The 27,851-nt window shown below is 43.2% G+C and overlaps 2 protein-coding genes across 3 annotated transcripts in view; one reads left to right on the plus strand and one right to left on the minus strand.

Annotated features, from left to right (window-relative positions):
• The window catches only part of LOC122944563 (minichromosome maintenance complex component 3 associated protein), a 56,882-nt gene extending 55,840 nt beyond the window's left edge, over positions 1-1,042 (minus strand). Inside the window, exon 1 of one of the 2 annotated variants that reach the window (XM_044302965.1) lies at positions 933-1,042. The gene's annotated coding sequence lies outside the window, so the exon portion shown is untranslated. Of the gene's footprint in view, positions 1-752; positions 886-932 lie in introns of those variants that run through there. The other variant, XM_044302967.1, reaches the window with a different exon arrangement.
• A 28-nt stretch (positions 1,043-1,070) lies between these two features.
• YBEY (ybeY metalloendoribonuclease) lies at positions 1,071-27,632 on the plus strand. The gene is made up of 5 exons (XM_044304875.1): positions 1,071-1,175; positions 3,081-3,294; positions 4,068-4,199; positions 21,611-21,679; positions 27,338-27,632. The coding sequence occupies exons 2-5, from the start codon at positions 3,085-3,087 to the stop codon at positions 27,431-27,433; spliced, it is 507 nt and encodes a 168-aa protein (XP_044160810.1). The 5' UTR covers positions 1,071-1,175; positions 3,081-3,084; the 3' UTR covers positions 27,434-27,632.
• Positions 27,633-27,851: the final 219 nt, after the last annotated feature.

A 27,851-nucleotide genomic window follows, 5' to 3' on the forward strand; every position in this document is an offset into this window, starting at 1 on the left:
CGTTCAAGCCAATTAGCCGCAGGTCTCTGCTATGTGAAACAGCAGAGATCTGCTGGCCATGACACCCGCTGCACGGGCGAGTGGGCGCCATGCTCGCACATCGCCGTACTTGTACGGCGCTGGTAGCGAAAGGGTTAAGTGAGGTTCTGAATCAGGTCTTCGTATACTACCGGTGGAGCAACAGTCGATGACTAAATTTCTTTGACAGGGCCAGACAGGTGTGATGTTTTCACTGCCTGGCCCTGTCAAAGTGCAGAGGGCGCAGCAGTTGTAGAGAGAGCAGAGCTTCTAGGTGTAATGGTAACACCCCCGTTGCTCCTAGAGGCTAGTTTGCATATATTGAAAACATCCTTTTTTTCAGCAATGCGGGCACATATGAACATGGGACCAACACAGATGCCTTCAGCTGCCAAGTGCACATGTAACAGATCAGACAGTGTCATAGGTACAAATCTGCTGACAGACGCCCTTTAAACACATGGAAAACACCACAAATGTTACCATTAAAAACTACAACAAAAGAATAGAGGCAGACCGCAAATACCGCACTGTAAACAATGAGGATGCAGAGTATTGCCCCTCAGCAAGTGATGTCACCCAGTTAGCCTAAATATCTGGGGCCTGTGTTCTCTCCAGTGACCTAAACCGAACACACACGGGCCTGCGGTAACTTCTGGACTACAGGAGTTATGTACTCCATGGCTCTCCCTCATAACTAGACTTACATGTTCCTGGCTGCCGATTTACCTCACCTAATAGACACTCTGCCCCCCTCACGTCCCGCGGTTTCCTCCTCCCGACATCTGTACTAAACGCCACCACCACAGACAGGAACCGAGCACATGACGTGACCTCACGCACACAAACCGGGTGAACCGCCCTGGTCCAAACAATAATATGGCCGCCGGAGCGTCATGAGACAAGCTACTCACATGCAGACGAGCTCCAAACCCAGCGGACACTTTGATACAACTGGGGAAAAATAAAAACAACATAGAAGTCAATCTACTTCCGGTGCTAACCAGTGTACTTCCGGTCCGAGATCCAACAGAAATCACGTTCCCCTTATCCCGCAATGAAGGTTCCGATGTCGCCTGGGTTCCGTTTCTCCTGCTGTTTGGGCGCACGCACTGGTTACGCTAGTGTTATGAAGATTTCCAGATTTATAACTTGTGGTAAGTCATGGACTCTTCTCTTGGATCAGTTCAAAAATGCTTTTATTAGACACTTTTCTGAATCTTGAGATTCCATAGAACTAGAAGGAGTTTCTACTTGATTGGCTGTGGCTACAGTGGACACATGCTGGCTCCTTGTAAACAAAGATCAAGGGATATCTGTGAAGGTTTGCATCAGTCCATGTCATTGTAAATCCGCATACCTCCCAACTACTGAAAATCGCAATGAGGGACAATATGAATGTGCGGTGCGCCCAAAGCGTAATTACTGACACGACTGCAGCAGCTGGGGATTGGTTAGGTGAATATAAGTTCCTTTATTTTTTTTTACAGCATGTGGAGCCCCTGGAACAATTTTTTCTTTCTTGCGTTTCAATATCTATTTAAATATTGGCAGATAAATCATCAGTTAATAGATATGATAAGGTCCAAATTGCACCAAATAATGAAGTTCTGGTCTAATATACAGGTAGAAATCTTACCGACACTTTAGAACGGAGCAATTTTGTAAATTTATTAATGCACATTTCATTCCCCAGGTCAAAAGGAGGGACATTTAAGAATCAAAGAGGGACTTGGGTCAAAAAGAGGGACACTTGGGTGGCATGTCTCAGTAATAATAAGTCAGTGCAACCAGACTTGTATTTTATGTGATTGACTGGCTTTCTCAAGGAATCTCCGGCATTAAATACTGGTGACCTATGCTTCAGTGAGCATAATTAGGGATGAGCCAATTTCTGTTTTCAAGTTCGACGTACAAGGTTTGAGTTATCTAAGAATTCCATTATGGATTCCGCTACCACAGACCATAAGTTATGGTCTGTGGTAGCGGAATCCATAACGGAATTCTTAGATAATCCGAACCTTGTACGCCGAACTTGAAAACAGAAGTTCGCTCATCCCTAAGCATAATCTGTTTGTCATAAACAACAGGGGCTCATGGAAGTAAGATGTTGATTGCATTCGCCTTTGTATGATTAAGGGCTCTTTCACACAAGCGGATGCCGTGCCGTAAAAAAAACTTGCACCATACGGTAAAAATCGCCAATTTGCTGTGTTTATTTCCCCATCACTTTACCTCCCAAAAAAATGTAATAAAAAGTAAAAAACTGCAGATTGTCCCACAAAAAATGAGCCCTCTGGATACATAACTATAAAAAAAAGTTATGTGGGTCAGAATATGGCGATGAAAAGAAAGAGAATTAATTTAAAAAAAAAAAGTTTTTATATATTTTTTTGTATTAAAATGGAAGAAAAACTATACAAGCGCTCATTTTCCAGATCAGTACGATTACGGAAATACCACACAAGTTAGTTTTACCGCATTGTGAATGCCGTAAAAACAAAACCTATAAAATTGTGGCAGAATTGTGTTTTGTTTTTTTTTTTGTTTTTTTTTTATTCCACCCATTTGGATTTAGACTACAGTCTATGCAAATTTAAATGGTGACGTTAGAAAGTACAACTTGTCCTGCAAAAACAAGCCCTCATACGGCTATGTAAACAGAAAAATAAAAAAAAGTTATGGCTTCGGAAAGGTGGGAGCAAAAAACTAAAATGCAAAAATGGAAAATCGCTGCGTCAGGAAGGGGTTAAACTACCATAGAAGTGAGTGGAACTTGCTGGGAGTTGTAGTTTCACAACAGCTGGAGTGCAGGAGGTTGCTGACCTCTGACAATTCATTGATTTTAACAGACTCCGTGTAATGCCTACTTTTCCTTGAAGAGGCACTGCAAGGAAGTTACACACAATCAGGTTTCCAAACAGATTCCAGCTTTTCTCTAGGGGTTGCCAGCAGGGTAACATGCCATCATGTTATGGTCAAGGGACAATACTAACAAGTAAATATTCACCAAAGTGGACAACTCCTTTAATGTTGTGTGTTTTGTTTCTTTGGCCCCACAGGGTTATGTCTCTGCTTATACGGAACTTGCAGTGTGTGATTCCGCTTCGTCGAGCACCTTTACGCAAGAATTTAGAGGTTGCCAGAAAATGTCTCAAGGTGGAGAGGTTTGACGTTGGGGTCATATGTACAAGTGATACAAAGATCCGTCGGTTAAACAGACTCTACAGGCGACAGGACAAAGCCACAGACGTATTGTCCTTTCCATTTCATGAGGTACACAAATGGGACAGAAGGTTGCTTTCAAGTAACTGCAGTTCTATACATTATGCATAAAAGGGTTTTTCCAGATGTCCTATCCTCAGGACAGGCGATCACTATCTCATCGGTGGGGGTCTGTCTCCTGGCACCCACGTCTATCAGCTGCTGGAAGAAGCCTAGGCACAGGTCAGTCGCATTAAAGTGTATGTCATAGTCGTTGTCCAATGAACGGTTTGGTAAGCTGTAAGGAGGCCGTGACATTTACAGCTAATCGGCGGGAGTCTCTGATGTCAGCCCCCACTAATCACATACTGATGACCTATCCTCTGGATCGTCAGTATCTGATCGGAGAAAGTCCGACACCCGGAACCACCGTCGATCAACTGTTTGCAAAGGCACTGGTGCATGCAGTAGTGTAGCGGCCGTCTCTCAACTCATCAAGCACAGCGCCGGCCATTGGATAGCGTCTGTGCTTGGTATCGCAGCTCAGCCCTATTCATTACAGTGGGGCTGAGCTGCACCTAGGCCATGACGTGACATCACATGGTCTACCCTAAGCTGCGAAAAGGCCATGGCGCTACTGCAAGTGGCGGTGCCTTCTCAAACAGCTGATCAACGGGGGTCCTGGGTGTCGGACCCCCACCAATCAGATACTGATTACCTATCCAGTGGATAGGTCATCAGTATAAAAGTCTCGGAAAAACACTTGGAAAATCCCTTTAATTGCAATCCCTTATCATGTCGATGGTGTGTTCCCCCTGTATGATTTTGTGCTTGTATACTTCCAGAATTTGCGCCCTGGATTATTACCTGATCCACCATTCCCAGATGAACACAATTTAGGAGACATTTGCCTCGGGGTTGAGTTTATTTATCAGCAGTGCCAAGAAACAAAGGAGGATTTTAACAATGTCTTGACCGTAAGTTACAGTGCATGAGACGCTTATAATGTTCTCTGTAGCAATAGCTGCATGCAGGATTTGAGTGCAGTTGGACAAGAACTTGTGGAAACCTGAAGAGAAGAAAAAGAATGGAGGAAAAAAAAAAATTTATTTTTTTTTTAAACCAAATTTTTATTTATTTAGTTTGTCTTCCATCTTATGCAAATACCAGTTACATACATCCAATGTGCACCAGAGCATAGATACATAGACTGATATTACAAGAGTACGTCCGTGCACATCACATCAATGAGACAAACCAAAATTTTCAAGTTTTCATGTTAATGTGAACAAAAACCTTAACACTCCCTCCAACCCCGCCCCCCCCCCCCCCCAGCCTAAGAAGACCGAACCTTACCTCACGCCAAAGCTTCCTCTATCCCCTATCCCATCCTGACCTTCCTTGTATCTTTAAAACTACTCAAGAGTTCACTGCTCTAATTTACCTAATGTACCCTTCAGTTGCTCTAACAGGTACCAGGAGGTGTGTTTCAAAGGGTCCATAAGCGTCTTAATTTCGAACGGTTCCAATACACAGCTAATGAATCCCTTCCACCTGCCCATTAGTTTTTTCAGTGCTTTTTCTGTGCACTGCTCTGCCGCAAAGATCTCCCTATTAAGGCACCATTTTATTTGACTGATTATTTCCTCTATGGAAGGGGTTGTCTGAAGCAACCAGCTTCTAAGTAGGCATCTTTTTGCCGCCATAATACAGATATGGGTAATCTGCGTCAACTTCGTACCTTCGGGATAATAATGGAATAGTATTAACTCTGGAGTTAGCGAAATCGTGATATGCATCACATCTTTCAACCACTTTATAAAGGCCAACCAGAACTGTACTACTTCCGGGCAATTCCACAGTCCGTGGAGCAAATTGGAATTTTCCAACATACATTTCGGGCAGTGCGTTATTTTGTTTGCTTGAATAGCTGATCTAGTATTATAAAACCCATATATGGCCCTGTGCGCTATTTTAAACTGGGTTTCTCTCCAAATTTCATTGGGGGTCATATTTCTCAGACATAGCCATCCCTTCAAGATCATTTCATTCATTCCTTGCTTCTCTAATTCCTTATCCCACGCCTTGAATGGTTGGAGAGGGGAATTCTCCTGTTTAGCCTCTTGTAATCTACCTTGCAGCTCTGCTAAAGATAACGACAGTGTGGATGAGCCCTTCAACAAGTCAAATCTATTTGTGGGGAATTCCCTCCTGAGGTCAGCAATTCTACCTTTTAAAAAACTGTATACCTGACGGTATGCTAAGTAGTGACCAGAGCCCAGATCATATTTAGCGCACAGCTCTTCAAAACTGAGATAACGATGTTCCGCGCTGTGCCACACGTCAGAAACAAAGCGTATTCCTTTGTCTCTCCAGCCTAGGAACTGTTTATTGTGGCTCCCCTCTAAAAACTCTGGGTGTCCCCAAATGGACATATGTTTTGATACCATAAATGGTAGCCCATATTCCTTCCGTACTGCTTTCCACGTAGCTATCGTGTCTTTTATGATTAGGCTCTTTCTCAGAGTCTGGGGCAAATTGGCGAATTTAGTGTGAAGCAGCGCAGACAATGACCAAGGGGAAGCTAAACATGATTCTAATTTGTAGTTAGAATAGCTGCTTCTTCCTGTCAACCAATCAATGGCATGTCTGAGATTGCTTGCAAGATTATATCTTCTGATATCAGGGAAATTCATTCCTCCCTTTTCTTTATGCAATTGCAGTTTCTTTAATGAAATTCTCGGACGCTTTCCTTTCCATAAAAAATAACGAAATGCTGATTCCAAAGATTGGATATCAGTGTGTCTAATCAGTAGCGGGATTGTTTGCGTGGGGTATAATAAGCGTGCAAAACTTATCATTTTTATTAAATGAGACCTACCCAACAGAGACAGGGGAAGATGCAACCACTTATCAATGTCCTTCTGGATTTTCTGAATTAAAGGAGGGTAGTTCATCGAGTATATTGAATCCGGGGTTTTCCTTATATGAATGCCTAAGTATCGGATGGAGTTTTTAGCTAGTTTCACCTGAAGAGTACGATACCCAGAAACTTTAGCTTGTGTTTGAAAGAGGGGCAGAAGTTCACATTTATCCGCATTAACCCTAAAACCCGACGCACTTCCAAACTCTAATAACTTGTCCATCAGGTGAGGCAAGTCCCTCTGAGGTTTTTCTAAAAAAACTAAAAGATCGTCTGCGTATAATGCGTGCTTTACCTCCCTAGCGCCTACTTTAATTCCTTCTATTTCTTTGGTGCTACTCAAATACCGGGATAGCGGTTCCAATGCAATATTAAAAAGTAGCGGCGAAAGTGGGCATCCCTGCCTAGTTCCCTTATTTATTGAAAATGCAGGGGAGAGAAAACCTGGGGTATGTATTCTAGCTGAGGGATTGGCATATAACACCTGTATATAGGTTCTAAATTTCCCCGTTATCCCCACCTTATCCAAGACCTTACCCATCCATCCCCAGCTCACATTGTCAAATGCTTTCTCCGCATCTATAGCCAAGAGAGCTGGGGATGTGTGTAGCTCTGGCCTCATCTTTACCTCATCCAATATGGTTAAGACTTTGCGTATGTTCATGACAGCCGAGCGGCCCTTGATAAATCCCACCTGAGAGTCCGAAATAATCTTGGGCAGAACTCTCGCTAACCTATCCGCCAATATCTTAGAGAGAATTTTGATATCCGTGTTTATTAACGATATCGGGCGATAGGAAGCGGCTTGTAAAGGATCTTTACCCGGCTTCGGGATTAGCTTTATATGAGCTGTGTTGGCTACATCAGGGAGCAAAAGACCTGAAAGGTAAGAGTTGTACACCTTTGTTAGAAGTTCCGAAGTCCTGTCCCCTAATATTTTGTAAAACTCGCCCGTGTATCCGTCAGGACCCGGTGCCTTTCTTAACTTTAAACCTGAGATAGTTGCCTGAACTTCTTGTACTGTTATGTTAGCGTTAAGATCTGTCAGATCTTCTGGGGATAAACTCGGAAGGGGGGTGGAATTCAGCCAGTTATCACCCACCTCTGTATTTTCTTTCTCATACGCATAGAGGTTGCTATAAAAATCTCTGAGTATCCTATTTATATCTCTAGGGTCATGCTTTAATATCCCATATTTATTTTTCAAAGCCAGTATCGGGGATGATTGATGGAAACCCCTCGCTAGGTTCGCTAATAGCCTCCCCGCCTTATTCCCGAATCGATACAATTGCGCATCAGCCTTTGATCGGAATAGCACCTCCCTCTTCTGTAACCAAAATTCATATTCCTGTTTCTCAGCCTTCCATTTGTCTTCCGTCCCACCTGATGGATTATTTTTAAATGCCCCATATGCCTCCCTTAGTTTTAGACTGTGAGATTCAATTTCAGTTGTTATTTTCTTCCTGAGGCCCGCTACATGGGAAATCAATCTTCCACACATCACCGCTTTCCCTGCATCCCAGGTCAATTGGGCATTGTCAGGTTGATCATTAGTACTAATATATTCGTCCCACCACCCCATTAGTAAATTGTGAAAATCTGTATTTTCGTACAAATCTGAGGGGAATCGCCATATATAATCTGGACCTCTAGGCGTAAGATCCTGCATCCACAAAGTAATAGGAGCCTGATCCGATATCAGCAGATCCTCTATAGTAGAGGAACTACACCTCCCGAATAAGGACTTCGATACCATTAGATAATCTATGCGCGACCAAGATTTGTGCACCATTGAATAATGTGTATAATCTCGTCCCTCCGGGTTTAACGTCCTCCAGGTGTCTATCAAACCCAAATCTATCATAAAGTCCTGCAGGACATGCACATCTCGTTGCTTAATAGGGGCGGTACCCCTGTCTGATCTCCTGTCCTCCCCCCAATCCGCTACTACATTTAAATCTCCCCCAATTATCTTGTCAGTTATCTGGTCTCCCAACACCCTCTCTGAAACTGCTCTATAGAATTTCTCACTAGATTCATTAGGGCCATATATGTTATAGATGCTCAAATTTTTCCCCAGGTATTGTATGGTGAGCTGAATAATTCTTCCCTCATTATCACAAGAATGTGAGGACACCAGATAACCAAGATTTTTTTCTGATCAACACCAGTACCCCCGCCTTCCTTTTACATGCTTTGGATCCGTACACCTCTCCCACCCAAAGCTTACGCATCCTATAAAAATCTTCCTCTCCCAGGTGAGTTTCTTGTAAGAGAGCGATGTCCGCACCCAACCTATTTAGATGTCTCAACACCATTAGACGCTTTTGCGGGGAGCGCAAACCCCTCACATTCCATGAAACCACCTTAACCATTTTCTGGCATTGTAAAGGGTAATCGTTCAGGATTCATATGGACACATTCTGGTTCGTAGCATATTCGGTCTTTCTTGAGGCTTAACAAACCCCCCTCCCCCCCTTCCCTACAACCATCTTGTAAAACATTGTTCCTACCCCCCTTGAACTTCTCCAAACGCCCTATCTCCTCCGTTCCCTCAAAGGTCCTGACTTCACTTCTTCCCGACATAGTAAGGCATGCATACAGAATATAATAACATTTACATAACATAACATACATTTCTGTCTCGTGTCCCACGCTTCTTTGAGATATGCACAAAAATTTCAGAGTGAGCGCCACCTAGCGGTGTCTGACCACCCAGCCGAAATTTCAGCCGCAACCTCCTCCAGGGATCTTTACATACCCTTCAGGACGAATAATACCAGTAACATAACTAGTCACCCGTGTCCGATAATTATTAACTGAAAACAGAAGTCTCCCTATCCTTCATCGCCTACCCAGCTCCCTACAATACGAGGGTGACGTTTAAACAACTAGCGAGAGATGATACTCAGCTTGTTAAATTATATCAACTGCAATTTTGAAAGGTACTGTAGGGTAAACCCCACATCAGGTCTCACGTCCTTCTTGCAGTCTCTGCCGTTGGTCTGGTGAAGTATTTCCACTGTCCGCCGGGGGAGAATGCCACGGTGTTGGTAGCCTCCTGCGCACGGAGTTGTCAGCTGGATTCGTCTTACTAGTACGACTTCTAGACTCTTCTTGTAAGTCCTTGGCCTCCTCCGGACTGTTATATATGTCCACCTGGCCATCCGCATGAAATACAGACGTGGACAAAATTGTTGGTACCCTTTGGTCAATGAAAGAAAAAGTCAAAATGGTCACAGAAATAACTTTAATCTGACAAAAGTAATAATAAATTAAAATTCTATAAATGTTAACCAATGAAAGTCAGACATTGTTTTTCAACCATGCTTCAACAGAATTATGTAAAAAAATAAACTCATGAAACAGGCATGGACAAAAATGATGGTACCCCTAACTTAATATTTTGTTGCGCAACCTTTTGAGGCAATCACTGCAATCAAACGCTTCCTGTAACTGTCAATGAGACATCTGCACCTCTCAGCAGGTATTTTGGCCCACTCCTCATGAGCAAACTGCTCCAGTTGTGTCCGGTTTGAAGGGTGCCTTTTCCAGACTGCATGTTTCAGCTCCTTCCAAAGATGCTCAATAGGATTGAGGTCAGGGCTCATAGAAGGCCACTTTAGAATAGTCCAATTTTTTCCTCTTAGCCATTCTTGGGTGTTTTTAGCGGTGTGTTTTGGGTCATTGTCCTGTTGCAAGACCCATGACCTGCGACTGAGACCAAGCTTTCTGACACTGGCTAGTACATTTCTCTCTAGAATTCCTTGATAGTCTTGAGATTTCATTGTACCCTGCACAGATTCAAGACACCCTGTGCCAGACGCAGCAAAGCAGCCCCAGAACATAACAGAGCCTCCTCCATGTTTCACAGTAGGGACAGTGTTCTTTTCTTGATATGCTTCATTTTTTCGTCTGTGAACATACAGCTGATGTGCCTTGGCAAAAACTTCGATTTTTGTCTCATCTGTCCACAGGACATTCTCCCAGAAGCTTTGTGGCTTGTCAACATGTAGTTTGGCATATTCCAGTCTTGCTTTTTTATGATTCGTTTTCAACAATGGTGTCCTCCTTGGTCGTCTCCCATGTAGTCCACTTTGGCTCAAACAACGACGGATGGTGCGATCTGACACTGATGTTCCTTGAGCATGAAGTTCACCTTGAATCTCTTTAGAAGTCTTTCTAGGCTCTTTTGTTACCATTCGGATTATCCGTCTCTTAGATTTGTCATCAATTTTCCTCCTGCGGCCACGTCCAGGGAGGTTGGCTACAGTCCCATGGATCTTAAACTTATGAATAATATGTGCAACTGTACTCACAGGAACATCTAGTTGCTTGGAGATGGTCTTATAGCCTTTACCTTTAACATGCTTGTCTATAATTTTCTTTCTGATCTCTTGAGACAGCTCTTTCCTTTGCTTCCTCTGGTCCATGTCGAGTGTGGTACACACCATATCACCAAACAACACAGTGATTACCTGGAGCCATATATATAGGCCCAATGGCTGATTACAAGGTTGTAGACACCTGTGATGCTAATTAGTGGACACACCTTGAATTAACATGTCCCTTTGGTCACATTATGTTCTGTGTTTTCTAGGGGTACCATCATTTTTGTCCATGCCTGTTTCATGAGTTTATTTTTTTACATAATTCTGTTGAAGCATGGTTGAAAAACAATGTCTGACTTTCATTGGTTAACATTTATAGAATTTTAATTTATTATTACTTTTGTCAGATTAAAGTTATTTCTGTGACCATTGTGACTTTTTCTTTCATTGACCAAAGGGTACCAACAATTTTGTCCACGTCTGTACTTTCAGAATTGCAGGGTACATTAGAGCAAACTTCTTTCTCTGCTGGTATAAAGCCGAACAGATCTGTGAGAAAGCTCTACGGCGCCTCGTTACTTCTGCTGAAAAATCGCCGAAAATCAGGATACGATGACCTTTCAATTCCAGATCTCTTGAGCGGCTCTTGTAAGAACGTAAGATTTCTGCTTTTTCAAAGTAGTCCAGATATCTAACAATGACTTGCCTTGGTCTCTGGGGTCTGTTGTCTGGCTCCCCTCTGGTGTCTGACGAAAATTTCGCCGGGCCTATTCTATGCACTCTTTCAGCCTTGCAGCTCATCTGGAGGCCTAGTGCTTCAGGCAAGTCTCTTTCACAGACTCGGTGCAGTTCTTTACCAGTGATGGCTTCTGGGAGGCCTAGTATACGGAGGTTATTCCTCCTAGATCGATTCTCTAGGTCATCAATTTTTTCCCACAACCTTTTATTATCACCGGTCACTTCTTGAAAGCTCTGTTGAAGCGAATGAACTTCCATTTGCAATGCCTGCACATCATTTTCGATCGTCCCTATCCGCTCAGCATTTCGCGCCACTTCGCTCTGCAGCGCTGCAAATGATGCCGTCACCGTAGTAGAGAGAGACTCCTGTAAGTCAGGTAAAATACGGTTGGCAACCTCTATGGCCAGCCTTTTATAATCCACTGAAGGTGTCTGCTCTTCTATTCCTTCTGCCCCATCTGCTTGGCTGTTAGTGAGCAGAGGAGCTTCTTCCTCTTCAGTTAAAAATGCGGCTTGCTCTGCCATCTTCGGCACATCAGTCTCCGATTTGGCGCCTTTCGATTGCGCTTTCCCTCTGGATTTGCTCCCCATCGCTTTCAGGTATCGATCCATACGATACCCCTGGTACTGAAGGGTTCTCTGGCCAGAAAGCCACGCAGATTCTTGGGGATTCGTAGGATTATTAAGCGCTCGGGGACGGAGCAGTGTTCACTTGCTGCCTACCATGTCGGCGCCGGAACCGGAAGTCTAAAAAAAAAAGTTTTGAGGGATTCTTAGAAGTCACAGCCTTTTCCTATGAAAATAGAAAGTTTCACAAACAACAGATATGCAAAATAAGCATCTAAGATGCACCTTAATAACCCATGAAGATGCCACATAGTGGCGAAACATGTCGGGGAAGCCTCTGTTCATGTTCTTTTAAATGAGAAAAGCACATGAGTGACCCTTAGAGGAACGTACTGCAGGCGTTCCCCAGAAGGGAATGATAGAAAGAATACGAGATAAACTACAGTAAAAGGGTAGAGACTAGAGAGATAGAGATAGTGCAAGTTATGAGAGGTATTCTGAAACAAAGATACTATTAGCTGAATAAAGGTCTATTAGGGACACAAAAGGAGTTATTTACTGTCCATAATGAAACTATTTGCAACATATCTATAATGTTGCAAATGGAAATAACAAAGTGATTTAATTAAAGGGGTTGTCCGGGATCAGAGCTGAACCCTTATTTTCACCCCGGCACCCCTCCTGAGGCTAGCATCGGAGCATCTCATGCTCCGATGCACTCCCTTGCCCTGAGCTAGATCGCGCAGGGTACGGGCTCTTTTGTTTATCATAACACACTGCAGGGCAGAAACTTTCACCCAGCCGTGTGTTCGGTGACATCAACAGCTCTGATGGGAGGGCTTTAGCGCTGCTCTAGCCGTTAAACTGGCTAGGGCAGCGCTAAAGCCCGCCCATCAGTGCCAGTGACGTCACCGGACTTCCTGGCAGCCCCACGGAGAGCAGGGAGATTTAGCGCAGGGCAAAGGAGAGCATCGGAGCATTAACTGCTCCGATGCTGAAGTCAGGGGGGCTGCCGGGGTGAAAATGGAGGTATGTTCGGGTTCAGCTCTGAACCCGGACAACCCCTTTAAAGGGAACCTGTCACTGGGATTTTGTGCATATAGCTGAGGACATGGGTTGCTAGATGGCTGCTAGCACATCCGCAATACTCAGTCCCCATAGCTCTCTGAGCTTTTATTGTGTAAAAAAAACGATTTGATACATATGCAAATTAACCTGAGATGAGTCCTGTCCCTGACTCATCTCAGGTTCATTTGCATATGTATCAAATCGGTTTTTTTACACAATAAAAGCACACAGAGCTATGGGGACTGGGTATTGCGGATGTGCTAGCGGCCATCTAGCAACCCATGTCCTCAGCTCTATACCCAAAATCCCAGTGACAGGTTCCCTTTAAGAAAGAAAGTGGATATTTCTCTTAACAGGCATATCATAGATATTTGTCTAAGTATAGGATCTATATGAATAATATATGACAATTTCTAAAATAGAGACAGCGTAAAGCAAAACACATTTATTGTCTATACACAGAATAAATAAATCACTATCTCTATCAACGAAAGAAAAATAAGTAAAAACAAGGAAATAAAAAGGAAATAAAAACACTGATGTGCTTTCAATGTTTTATTGTCACTAAAGGGCTTTTGGGAAGAAGGAACACATTTTCTTTTGTTTCTTTAATCATACTTTCTCACTAGCGTTAGAAGAATCCAGCACGCATTTCAGTTGCCGGAACTGCCTGCCGGATCTGGAAATCCATATACAAACAGATATCATTTGTTTCTGGATGCGGATCCGTCTGACAAATGCATTGAAATACCGGATCCGTCTCTCCAGTGTCATCCGGAAAAAAACGGATCCGGTATTATTATTTTTTTTACATTTTTAAAGGTCTGCGCATGCGCAGACCGGAAAGCCGGTTCCGTCAATTTCCTGAACACTTGGTACCGGATCTGGCATTAATACTTTTTAATGGAAATTAGTGCCAAATCCGGCATTTCGGCAAGTGTTCCGGAATTTCGGCCGGAGAAAAAACCGCAGCATGCTGCTGTATTTTCTCTGGCCGAATACCGTAAAAAGGACAGAACAGAAGACATCCTGATGCATACTGAACGGATTGCTTTCCATTGAGAATGCATTAGGACAAAAACTGATCATTTTTTTTCCGGTATTGAGCCTCTATGACGGAACTCCATACCGGAAAACTTTAATGCTAGTGTGAAAGTAGCCTTAGGTATAAAAATAAAAGTTATGTTTTAGAAAGACAACAGGCCACAAACAGAATTAATATAGCCATCGGGTATTGTAATAGCAAACGCATAGCATCAGGACTCAATCCTGATCCATTCATTTCAATGGGTCTGTGTACATGAGTGGCGTTTTTCACACATCATCTTTGCATCTAGGAAAAATAATCGCAGCGTGTTCTATATTTTACGTTTTCCACGCAGCTCTGGCTCCATAGAAGTGCAAGGGACTTGCGTGAGAAACGGAAGGCATCTGGAAGCAATGCCTTTTTCACTGATGGTGACTAGGACATGTAGATTATTAGTTTTTCTCCACGTGCATGAAAAAAACATACAATCTGGAAAGAAAAAATAGAAACAATGAACGCAGTCGCAGAAAAAGCGGATTGATCTTGTGTGCAAGGCCTCTTTCACACAAGTGAGTTTTCTTTCCGGGTGCGATGTGTGAAGTGAGCTCCTAGCACCCGCACTGAATCCTGACCCATTCATTTAACCTCTTTAGGACACATGACGTACTGGTACGTCATGTTGTCCTGGTACTTAAGGACACATGACGTACTGGTACGTCATGTGTTGTTTCAATCACTGCCGCCCGGCCGGCGGTGATCGGAACAAGGTGCCTGCTCAAATCATTGAGCAGGCACCTCAGCTAAATGCGCGGGGGTCGGCGATCGCAACAAACCGCAGGTCAATTCAGACCTGCGGTTTGCTGCGCTTTCTGCAGTTTCTGATCAGAAACTTTATTATGCCTAAAATATATATGTCCCCCCCCCCCCCCCCCCTGCACCCCTGAATGATTTCATGTCGGCGGGGTGCAGGGGGGGGGGGCGGGTTGCGGGCGGTGCGATCCCGCCTGCCGCACCACCCGCCTCCCTTTGAATAATCGTTGGTGGCCAGTGGGTATACCAGGGTGTCAGCACATTGCTGACACCCTGGTATAAACGGCTGACATCTGTGATGCGATGTCAGCCGTTTAACCCTTTCCATACCGCGGTCCATACAGCGGTATGGAAAAGGTTAACAGTAATAGGGAACTCCCTCCTTCTCCCATCGGGGGGCTGCTGTGCCTTTGCAGCCCCCGGACAGGATGCGGTGACAGAGGGAGGGAGCCCCCCTCCTTACCCTTCCCCGTCTGCGCAGTTGTGGCCACAACTGAGCAGACGGGGAAGGTTCCCATGGCAGCAGGACGCCTTCTCAGGCATCCTGCTGTCCATGGTCCTGAACAGATCTGTGCTAAAGGCATTCAGACAAAGTGTAAGTAAAATACAGTACAAAACACTATATAGTGTACTGTACTGTATTATACAGACATCAGACCCACTGGATCTTCAAGAACCAAGTGGGTCTTGGTAAAAAAAAAAAAAGTAAAAAAGGTAAAAATCAAAAAACACATTTATCACTGATTAAAAATGAAAAAAATAAAATTCCCTACACATGTTTGGTATCGCCGCGTCCGTAACGACCCGATCTATAAAACGGTCATGTTACTTTACCTGAACGGTGAACGCCTAAAAAATAAAAACTATGATTAAATTTAAATTTTGCCCACCTTACTTCCCAAAAAAGGTAATAAAAGTGATCAAAAAAAGTCGCATGTACGCCAAAATTGTAACAATCAAACCGTCATCTCATCCTGCAAAAATCATACCCTACCCAAGATAATCGCCCAAAAACTGAAAAAACTATGGCTCTTAGACTATGGAAACACTAAAACATGTTTCTTTTTTTTGTTTAAAAAATGAAATCATTGTGTAAAACTTACATAAATAAAAAAAAGTATACATATTAGGTATTGCCGCGTCCGTATCGACCGACTCTATAAAAATATCACATTACCTAACCCCTCAGGTCACCACCGTAAAAAATAAAAACGGTGTAAAAAAAGCAATTTTTTTGTCATCTTAAATCACAAAAAGTGTAATAGCAAGCGATCAAAAAGTCATATGCACCCCAAAATAGTGCCAATCAAACCGTCATCTCATCCCGCAAAAAATGAGACCCTATTTAAGACGATCGCCCAAAAACTGAAAAAACTATGGCTCTTAGACTATGGAGACACTAAAACATTTTTTTTGTTTTAAAAATGAAATCCTTGTGTAAAACTTACATAAATAAAAAAAATTGTATACATATTAGGTATCACCGCGTCCGTGACAACCTGCTCTATAAAATTACCACATGATCTAATCTGTCAGATGAATGTTGTAAATAACAAAATGGTGCCAAAAAAGCTATTTCTTGTTACCTTGCCGCACAAAAACTGTAATATAGAGCAACCAAAAATCATATGTACCTTAACCGCCTCCGGACCGCCTAACGCAGATGTGCGGTCCGGAGGCGGCAGCCCTGCGCACAACGACGCATATACGCGTCATCTCGCGAGGGCCGGGATTTCCTGTCAACGCGCACACACAGGCGCGCGCGCTCACAGGAACGGAAGGTAAGCGAGTGGATCTCCAGCCTGCCAGCGGCGATCGCTCGCTGGCAGGCTGGAGATCTGATTTTTTTAACCCCTAACAGGTATATTAGACGCTGTTTTGATAACAGCGTCTAATATACCTGCTACCTCAGGCATCCTCAAACTGCGGCCCTCCAGCTGTGGCAAAACTACAACTCCCAGCATGCCCGAACAGCCTACAGGTATCTGCCTACAGCAGGGCATTGTGGGAGTTGTAGTTTGACAACAGCTGGAGGGCCGCAGTTTGAGGATGCCTGTGCTACCTGGTCCTCTGGTGGTCCCTTTTGTTAGGATCGACCACCAGAGGACACAGGTAGGTCAGTAAAGTCGCACCAAACACCACACTACACTACACCCCCCCCCCCGTCACTTATTAACCCCTTATTAACCCCTTATTAACCCCTTATGAACCCCTGATCACCCATGATCACCCCATATAAACTCCCTGATCACCCCCCTGTCATTGATCACCCCCCTGTCATTGGTCACCCCCCTGTCAGGCTCCGTTCAGACGTCCGTATGATTTTTACGGATCCACGGATACATGGATCGGATCCGCAAAACACATGCGGATGTCTGAATGGAGCCTTACAGGGGGGTGATCAATGACAGGCGGGTGATCACCCATATACACTCCCTGATCACCCCCTGTCATTGATCACCCCCCTGTCATTGATCACCCCCCTGTCATTGATCACCCCCCTGTAAGGCTCCATTCAGACGTCTGCATGTGTTTTGCGGATCCGATCCATGGATCCGTAAAAATCATACGGACGTCTGAATGGAGCCTTACAGGGGGGTGATCAATGACAGGGGGGTGATCACCCATATACACTCCCTGATCACCCCCTGTCATTGATCACCCCCCTGCAAGGCTCCATTCAGACGTCCGTATGATTTTTACGGATCCATGGATACATGGATCGGATCCGCAAAACACATGCGGACGTCTGAATGGAGCCTTACAGGGGGGTGATCAATGACAGGCGGGTGATCACCCATATACACTCCCTGATCACCCCCTGTCATTGATCACCCCCCTGTAAGGCTCCATTCAGACGTCCGCATGTGTTTTGCGGATCCGATCCATGTATCCATGGATCCGTAAAAACCATACGGACGTCTGAATGGAGCCTTACAGGGGGGGTGATCAATGACAGGGGGGTGATCAGGGAGTCTATATGGGTGATCACCCCCCTGTCATTGATCACCCCCCCCCCCCCCCCCCCCCCCCCCCTGTAAGGCTCCATTCAGACATTTTTTTGGCCCAAGTTAGCGGAAATATATATATTTTTTTGTTTGTTTTTTCTTACAAAGTCTCATATTCCACTAACTTGCGTCAAAAAATAAAATCTCACATGAACTCACCATACCCCTCACGGAATCCAAATGCGTAAACATTTTTAGACATTTATATTCCAGACTTCTTCTCACGCTTTAGGGCCCCTAAAAAGCCAGGGCAGTATAAATACCCCACATGTGACCCCATTTCGGAAAGAAGACACCCCAAGGTATTCCGTGAGGGGCATATTGAGTCCATGAAAGATTTAAATTTTTGTCCTAAGTTAGCGGAAAGTGAGACTTTGTGAGGAAAAAAACAAAAAAAATCAATTTCCGCTAACTTATGCAAAAAAAAAAAATTCTATGAACTCGCCATGCCCCTCATTGAATACCTTGGGGTGTCTTCTTTCCAAAGTGGGGTCACATGTGGGGTATTTATACTGCCCTGGCTTTTTAGGGGCCCGAAAGTGTGAGAAGAAGTCTGGGATCCAAATGTCTAAAAATGCCCTCCTAAAAGGAATTTGGGCACCTTTGCGCATCTAGGCTGCAAAAAAGTGTCACACATCTGGTATCTCCGTACTCAGGAGAAGTTGGGCAATGTGTTTTGGGGTGTCATTTTACATATACCCATGCTGGGTGAGATAAATATCTTGGTCAAATGCCAACTTTGTATAAAAAAATGGGAAAAGTTGTCTTTTGCCAAGATATTTCTCTCACCCAGCATGGGTATATGTAAAATGACACCCCAAAACACATTCCCCAACTTCTCCTGAGTACGGCGATACCAGATGTGTGACACTTTTTTGCAGCCAAGGTGGGCAAAGGGGCACATATTCCAAAGTGCACCTTTCGGATTTCGCAGGCCATTTTTTACACATTTTGATTGCAAAGTTCTTCTCACACATTTGGGCCCCACAAGTGACCCCATTTTGGAAAGAAGACACCCCAAGGTATTCCGTGAGGGGCATGGCGAGTTCCTAAAATTTTTTATTTTTTGTCGCAAGTTAGTGGAATATGAGACTTTGTAAGAAAAAAAAAAAATTTAAATAAAATCATCATTTTCCGCTAACTTGTGACAAAAAATAAAAAGTTCTATGAACTCACTATGCCCATCAGCGAATACCTTAGGGTGTCTACTTTCCGAAATGGGGTCATTTGTGGCGTGTTTCTACTGTCTGGGCATTGTAGAACCTCAGGAATCATGACAGGTGCTCAGAAAGTCAGAGCTGTTTCAAAAAGCGGAAATTCACATTTTTGTACCATAGTTTGTAAACGCTATAACTTTTACCCAAACCATTTTTTTTTGCCCAAACATTTTTTTTTTATCAAAGACATGTAGAACAATAAATTTAGCGAAAAATTTATATATGGATGTCGTTTTTTTGGGAAAATTTTACAGCTGAAAGTGAAAAATGTCATTTTTTTGCTAAAAAATCGTAAAATTTTGATTAATAACAAAAAAAGTAAAAATGTCAGCAGCAATGAAATACCACCAAATGAAAGCTCTATTAGTGAGAAGAAAAGGAGGTAAAATTCATTTGGGTGGTAAGTTGCATGACCGAGCGATAAACGGTGAAAGTAGTGTAGTGCAGAAGTGTAAAAAGTGGCCTGGTCATGAAGGGGGTTTTAGCTAGCGGGGCTGAAGTGGTTAAACTAGTACCAACAAAACTGCCACCCTATCCCGTAGTTTCTAAAATGGGGTCACTTTTTTGGAGTTTCTACTCTAGGGGTGCATCAGGGGGGCTTCAAATGGGACATGGTGTCAAAAAAAACAGTCCAGCAAAATCTGCCTTCCAAAAACCGTATGGCATTCCTTTCCTTCTGCGCCCTGCCGTGTGCCTGTACAGCAGTTTACGACCACATATGGGGTGTTTCTGTAAACTACAGAATCAGGGCCATAAATAATGAGTTTTGTTTGGCTGTTAACCCTTGCTTTGTAACTGGAAAAAAAATATAGTAAAATGGAAAATCTGCCAAAAATTTGAAATTTTGAAATTGTATCTCTATTTTCCATTAACTCTTGTGCAACACCTAAAGGGTTAACAAAGTTTGTAAAATCAGTTTTGAATACATTGAGGGGTGCAGTTTCTTAGATGGGGTCACTTTTAGGGAGTTTCTACTCTAGGGGTGCATCAGGGGGCTTCAAATGGGGCATGGTGTAAATAAACCAGTCCAGCAAAATCTGCCTTCCAAAAACCAAACAGCGCACCTTTCACTCTACGCCCTACTGTGTGCCCGTACAGTAGTTTACGGCCACATATGGGGTGTTTCTGTAAACGGCAGAGTCAGGGCAATAAAGATACAGTCTTGTTTGGCTGTTAACCCTTGCTTTGTTAGTGGAAAAAATGGGTTAAAATGGAAAATTAGGCAAAAAAAATGAAATTCTCAAATTTCATCCCCATTTGCCAATAACTCTTGTGCAACATCTAAAGGGTTAACGAAGTTTGTAAAATCGGTTTTGAATACCTTGAGGGGTGTAGTTTATAGAATGGGGTCATTTTGGGTGGTTTCTATTATGTAAGCCTCGCAAAGTGACTTCAGACCTGTAGTGGTCCCTAAAAATTGGGTTTTTGTAAATTTCTGAAAAATGTCAAGATTTGCTTCTAAACTTCTAAGCCTTGTAACATCCCCAAAAAATAAATTATAATTCCCAAAATAATTCAAACATGAAGAAGACATATGGGGAATGTAAAGTCATCACAATTTTTTGGGGTATTACTATGTATTACAGAAGTAGAGAAACTGAAACTTTAGAAATTTGCTAATTTTTTAAAATTTTGGGTAAATTAGGTATTTTTTATGCAAAAAAATAATTTTTTTTACTTCATTTTACCAGTGTCAAAAAATACAATATGTGACAAAAAAACAATCTCAGAATGGCCTGGATAAGTCAAAGCGTTTGAAAGTTATCACCACTTAAAGTGACACTGGTCAGATTTGCAAAAAATAGCCAAGTCCTTAAGGTGAAATAAGGCTTTGTCCCTAAGGGGTTAAGTGGGTCTGTGCACATGAGCATTGTTTTAAACACATCATTTCTACGTTGTGCGAGAATCGCAGCATGTTCTATATTCTGCGTTTTCTACGCAGCCCTGGCCCCATATAAGTGAATGGGACTTTCTGAAAAACGCATTGCGTCCGGATGCAAAGCGTTTTTCACTGATGGTTACTAGGAGATGTTGTTTGTAATACTTCCGTTTTTTTCACGTGTGTGTGAAAAATACATCAAAACTTATTGCACCCACACAGACAAAACTGACTGAACTTGGTGCGAGTTTCACTGAACGTATCCTGACACAATCTGATGCTACTGTTTCCTGCTGTGGATTTTGCACCTACAAGCTTTAGGCTAACTTCCCACGAGTTTTCCATCCGGGTGTGAAGCGTGAAGCAAACGCATAGCACACGGACACAATCCTACTTATTCACTTCAATGGGTCTGTGTACACATCTTTCACACATCAACTCTGCGTTCAGGAAAAATTGCAGCATGTTCTATATTCTGTTGTTTTCACACAGCTCTAGTTTCATATAAGTGAATGGGGCTTCAGTGAAAAACGGATTGCATCTGGACGCAATGCTTTTTTCACTTATGGTTGCTAGGAGATGGAGATTGTCATTCAGGTTTTTTTCACACTTTTGAAAAATGCATCAAAAACTGATTGCACCCGCGTGGAAAAAACTAAAACATTGAACGCAATCGCAGACAAAACTCGCTGAACTTGCGTGCAGAACCAGACCCTGAGAGAATCCGTAACGCTCGCGTGAAAGGGCCTTAGGGTCTTGTTTCTTTCAGAGATTAATTATAATCTACTGCTATGAAACTCCAACATATTCTGTCTTTTAGGTGACTGCAGTACATGGCCTATGTCATCTGCTTGGTTATACACATCAAGATCCAGAAGACTGGAGAAAGGTCAGTTTAATTATTATTATTTTTTTCAGTTGACATTTTGATGATAATACAGGATTGTGTGGTTTTCTGCAGTTTTGGGCCTATCCCGCTCAGCCAGAAGAGTACGTAGTGAGGCAGAAAGCACGCTGAGCTGCAGCAACATGTCAATAGGGGTCACAGCAGGGAATGAATTAGGCGAGATATCTTTGGCATATGAATTTCTCTGCTCTGACCACTCTGAATCTGACACCGCTTCAGAGACGGAAATATCTTCAGATAGCGGGGACTCTAGCTCCACTTCCATCTCCAGACCCCATAGGTGGTAGAAGTCCCCACCTCATCTCATTCTCCACCCAGCGGTCCTGTCCCTTCTACTACGTGGATTCCTGCTACTTCATTCCACCCCCCCCCCAAGTATCCCAATTTTTATCCACTCCCCAAATTAACGTGGACGTCACCAATTTTACCCCTTATGATTTTTTTCATTTATTTGTGGACGACAAAGTCCTGGAGTTAATTCCGCAGCAAACTAATCTGTACGCCACACAGTTTGCTGTACAAAAGCCCACGTCTATCTATATAAGATGGTGGACCCCCACAAGTGTCCCTGAAATTAAATTTTTTGGGGGGCTTACCCTGGAAATGGGCATTGTAAAAAGCCATCTGTCTGATCCTATTGGGCTGCGAGTACTGTCCACTTAACCCCTGTGTTTGCAGCAGTTACCGTATGTCCCGAAACCGCTATGAAGCCCGGTTTATGCATTTTTCGGACAATTAACAAGTCCCCCCCCCCCAGAACTAACCCAGCCTACGACCGCCTAAATAAACTGAGACCCCTTATTTACCTCCTTAGGGATTTATTCTTAAAATAATATACCCCTGAAAAATATCTATCCCTTGATGAATCCCTTTTTAGTTTTAAAGGCCGCCTTTCCTTCCGTCAGTTTATTCCCTCCAAGTGTGCCAGATATGGGGTAAAATTATATAAGGTGTGTGAGAGCACAACCGGCTACACCTGCGGTCTGTCTGTTTGAGGGCAGGGACTCCCAACTTAACCCCCCAGGCTGCCCTGAAAATATTGGGACATTGAGAAAAATTGTGTGGGATCTATTGGCGCCATTCCTACACAAAGGGTACCACGTGTACACCGATAATATTTACACTAGTATACCCCTTTTTTAAATCCAACCATGCTGCAAACACAGGGGCTTGTGGGACAGTCCATGAAAATAGAGTAGGATACCCACAACCGCTGGTGTCCAAGCATTTGGAGAAAGGAACATCCTTCGCCCTTGCAAGTGACCAGCTGCTTGCAGTGAAGTGGAAGGACAGTAAGGATGTCTACATGCTGACCACCGTGGATGCAGACACCACAGTAGCAGTTAGGGAGAGGGGTGCTACTGCTGACAAGCACAAACCGGTCTGTGTGACAGACTACAATCAATTTATAGGAGGTGTAGACCCCTTGGACCAGGCGCTTCAACCCTACCTGGTGAAGCGAAAAAACAGGACCTGGTATAAAAAGCTAGCAATCTACCTCATTCAGATTGTTACCTATAATAGTTTTGTTTTATTTAATAAAGGCCCAAGGAACCCTCAACTTCCTTGAGTTCCAGGAGAAGGTGGTTGAGAGTCTCCTGTTGGAGTCCCCAGCACCTGGGCAAGCCTTTGAATCTGAGGACGTTCGAAGGCTTTCAGAACGCCACTTCCCTCACCCCGTCCCTGCCACTACCAGCAAGACATATCCTCAGAAACGATGCCGGGTGTGTAGCAAACATGGAAGGAGAAGGGACACCCGAATTTACTGCCCCAGTTTCCCATCACAACCAGGCCTCTGCAATTACTCCTGTTTTGAGACGTACCATACGGTTGCTGATTATTAATTTTATTTAATACCAAAAAGGGTGGATGGAGGGGGGGGGTCTTTTCAGGAAGTCAATTTATTCTCATTTTCTGTTTAGTTTGTGCGCTTTCCAGGGAGGGAGGGATCCTTTTGGGATGGGTTGTGGAGCAAATTTTTTTTTTCAGACATTGGAACAAATTTTACCTTTTCTGATTTGTTTTCTTAATTTTCCTAATTTCATTTTTTATGACTATGTCCTGCCACACAAAGCTGTTAATTCCATTCACATTTCTGTATCATGTTATTGGCATGATATTTTTTATTTTATTTGGAGGATCTCTAATGAGTTGTTCCTCACCAGTACACTAAGGGCTTGTACATTAAGGAATGTCTAGAAAAGGTGTGGGGTGGTATATATGTTCTGTTATGCTGCACTGTAATGTACTGCTATATCTGGATTAATGGTGTGTAATATGTGCTTGGGGAGTATGAGCCGAATGTCCGATTATATTGTTAATTCATGCTCTTCTGGATTGGACTTTTAATGGAATGGACTTCTGGAGGGGTTCTACTTGGATCTAGGACGCACGGGTAGGGGGAGGGGGGGGGGACTGTTTTGTTTGTTTTGCAAACTGACTTGAAAATCTCAATTAAAAAAAATCTGATTTAAAAAAAGGAATGTCTAGAAATCCTGACATCATTTTGGGAATTAGTGATCCATTACTGTTCCTACAGACGGTTCTGGACACTGTCCTTTTATATATTCTGTAGGTAACTGGTTGATTGTGTGCATAGCGGTTTCTACCTTGCCAGGCAGGGGCCTGTTATGGTGCACCGTGTCACTTAGCACGTTCGTCTCTCATACAGGGATTGATGGGGCTAAAGAGACGTTGTACGCCGAGTCCCTGTCCTTGAATGCCACCTTGTCATTATAGCCCTATCAGTGTTCTTGTATCTTGTGAACAAACTGGAATTTGCAACATAGTTGGAGACATTTTGCTCCTTTTTCTTGGACTTGTTGCCTTTCACTTCAGTTTTTTTCCGTTTTTTTTCAGTTTGGCGAGACATAGTCATATGTACTTTTTAGAAATCTGCCTCCCTTATAAGTGCAGTAAAAACAGAGAAAAAAGTGGAAGTTATTCCAATCCTAGGGGGATCGTGAAATCCCCAAGGGGATGAAAAAAATGTGGGTGCCGACAGTGATGGGATAGTAGAGGCTGAAGAAAAAAAAAAAGAAAAAAAGAAGAATGGAGGGGATGGGTCACTAGAATAGAGCAACATAGAATAGAGAACAGCATTAGGGGGACTCCAAGGTCCCAGTTAAGAAATAGATGGGCGATCTTATGACGTAAGTTAGGGAGTTAGCATAGGCATCAATAAAAATCAATAAAAATACAAGAAACATAGGCATCAATAAGTGAGATAATAAAATAAAGTTAAAATCTGTATGCACTTACTTTGCTGGGGGGTAGTCAACAGGATAAGCTCAAGACACCTGAGACTTTGAACCCCCCTGGCGAGGATCGCATGTAGAGGTGTGGAAGATTGATGGCAGCACACTTCTGGAGGCTTCTGATTAATCCCTTTATTTGAACAAATATGTGACTCAACGCGTTTCAGGGATAGTATTCCCCTTCCTCAGGAGAAAGTGCATATACATAAAAAATATTTCAAAAATAAATATTGAATATTGAAAGATTTTTTATGTATATGCTCTTGCTCCTGAGGAAGGGGAATACTGTCCCCAAAACGCGTTGAGCCACATATTTGTTGAAATAAAGGGATTGATCAGAAGTGTGCTGCCATCAATCTTCAACACCTCTACATGCGATCCTCGCCAGGGGGTTCAAAGGTGTCTTGAGCTTATCCTGTTGACTACCCCCCCAGCGAAGTAAGTGCATACAGATTTTAACTTGATTTTAATTATTTTATTATATTTATTGATGCTTATGTTTCTTGTATTTTTATAATTTTTATTGATGCCTATGCTAACCCCCTAACTTACGTCATAAGATCGCCCATCTATTTCTTAACTGGGACCTTGGAGTCCTCCTAATGCTGTTCTCCATTAAGTCATTCCAATTACACTTTTGATGTCTATACTAAGTACACCACATCTAATACTAAGGGAGTGGCGCTTATCACCTCTAAACTTGTGGACATTTAACCTCGATCTGGTGGAACTGCCTCACCATACGGTGGTTTTTTGTTGCATTCCCTAATCCCTTAGAAGTGCACCGCTTCACTTCTCATCTGTACGCGCCACAAATGTGGCAGATTACTAAAACAGTAAGGCTACTTTCACACTAGCGTTCGGCTGTCCGCTCGTGAGCTCCGTTTGAAGGGGCTCACGAGCGGACCCGAACGCTTCCGTCCAGCCCTGATGCAGTCTGAATGGATGCGGATCCGCTCAGACTGCATCAGTCTGGCGGCGTTCAGCCTCCGCACGGACAGGCGGACAGCTGAACGCTGCTTGCAGCGTTCGGGTGTCCGCCTGGCCGTGCGGAGGCGTGCGGATCCGTCCAGACTTACAATGTAAGTCAATGGGGACGGATCCGTTTGAAGATGCCACAATATGGCTCAATCATTGAAAGTCTGGACGGATCCGTCCGAGGCTATTTTCACACTTAGCTTTTATATGCCAAAATAATGCAGACTGATCCGTTCTGAACGGAGCCTCCGTCTGCATTATTATGATCGGATCCGTTCAGAACGGATCCGATCGAACGCTAGTGTGAAAGTAGCCTAACAGGGTTATCCATCTAAAAATATTTTTTCTCTAATTTCCTGTGAAAATGTTATTAACAATTTGAATGAAACCATATATACTCATTATTTCATCCTAGCATGCTTACTACACCACTAGATGCATGCTTTAAGGGATCTAGTTTTTAAAATGGGATCATATATAAGGGTTTTCTATCATTTTGCAGCTCATGTGTGCAATGGGGCCTGAACCATTTTCAGTTTATCTGAAAGGCCCCAGGTGCTCCTTTATGTTTGGTCCCTGACGTGTGTCAAGACATAAGATTAGGGCCACAATGGCGGTATTTCTGAAGACAGAAGAAATGGGGTGATACTTTTTTTAGGGTGTACCGGTACTTCTTCCTTTTTTATGTGCTCTGTAGAAAAAAATATGCAAATTTTTACAAATTTTCATAGATTTTTAAGTTTTTTAATAAAGATAATTTTACCACCTAAGTAAAGTACAATATGTGACGAGAAAACAATGTCAGAATTACTTTGATGTGCAAAACCTTTACGAAGTTATTCTCTGCTAAAGTGACACATGTCAGATTTCCAAAATCTGCCTTGGTCATTAAGGCCCAAACAGGCTTGGTCACTAAGGGATAAGGCTGGGTTTCTATGTTCACGTTTTCTGAGGCAGTATTTGAGTATGTATAAAGGATTCATTTTTAATTCACTCCTGGTTTTAGCTCTAAAAACTACATCCAAAAACCTGAATGTGAAAACCCAACCTAAGGAGCCATTCACATGGCATCTTTTGACTGGAAATTGGGATGGATTCCATGCCGAAAGCCCTCTAGGTGGCAGAGTGGAATCCACCTTCCATTGTTTTTAATGGGAGGCTGTGGTTTTTGGCCACTCCAAGAAAGGTCATGCCAGACATTGCGGCGGCATGAATGGCAATGCGGCCTTCTATTGAAAACAGAGGGAGCCGGATTCCACACTGCCACCCAGCAGTCCTTGCTAAATTCTGCTGTCAAAATACTCTGTCTGAACAGCCCTTAAACGTGTATCCAGTGTTTTTGATATATACAGTATACTAATTATTATTCATTACTAATTGCTTACAATGTTGCTCACTTCAACAGATGTTTGAGAAAGAAAGTGAAGTTCTAACGGAGATAAACAGAGCTACCGGATCTGCACTACAGCCACTGTCTTCAGATCATTTTGACCAACCATAATACAGTCTTGTACCCCAAAAGCTTCTGTTATGTTTCCTCACTTCTGAATTCATGAATGCACTTGTATACTGGAAGAAATGTAAACTTGGGCCCCTTGCAGACGAGCGTGTGTCGCGCTGCGAGTCCTCAGCCAGCGCAGCTCCCAGCCTGACCTCCCAGCACTGACGGGGGTCACATAGCATTATATTGATTTATGATGCTATGTAACTCTTACAGTTCTGGAAGGTATTAGATGACACTAACAGCATTATGTTAGTGTCATCTAATACCTTCCAGAACTGTAAGGGTTACATAGCATCATAAATCAATATAATGCTATGTGACCCCCGTCAGTGCTGGGAGCTGCGCTGCGGACTCGCAGTGTGACACATGCTTGTCTGCAAGGGGCCTTAGTGCCGCTGAGACTTCAGTTTACTGG

This window comes from Bufo gargarizans, chromosome 8 (genome assembly GCF_014858855.1).
Source record: "Bufo gargarizans isolate SCDJY-AF-19 chromosome 8, ASM1485885v1, whole genome shotgun sequence".
Classification (NCBI taxonomy): Eukaryota; Metazoa; Chordata; class Amphibia; order Anura; family Bufonidae; genus Bufo; species Bufo gargarizans.

What these genes read in the sequence shown, in the direction of transcription:
- YBEY (XM_044304875.1), top strand. Translation starts at nt 3,085, where the DNA reads ATGTCTCTGCTTATACGGAACTTGCAGTGTGTGATTCCGCTTCGTCGA. An exon ending in TGTCCTTTCCATTTCATGAG is followed by an intron (nt 3,295 to 4,067) that starts GTACACAAATGG and finishes GTATACTTCCAG; the next exon opens with AATTTGCGCCCTGGATTATT. An exon ending in ATTTTAACAATGTCTTGACC is followed by an intron (nt 4,200 to 21,610) that starts GTAAGTTACAGT and finishes TCTGTCTTTTAG; the next exon opens with GTGACTGCAGTACATGGCCT.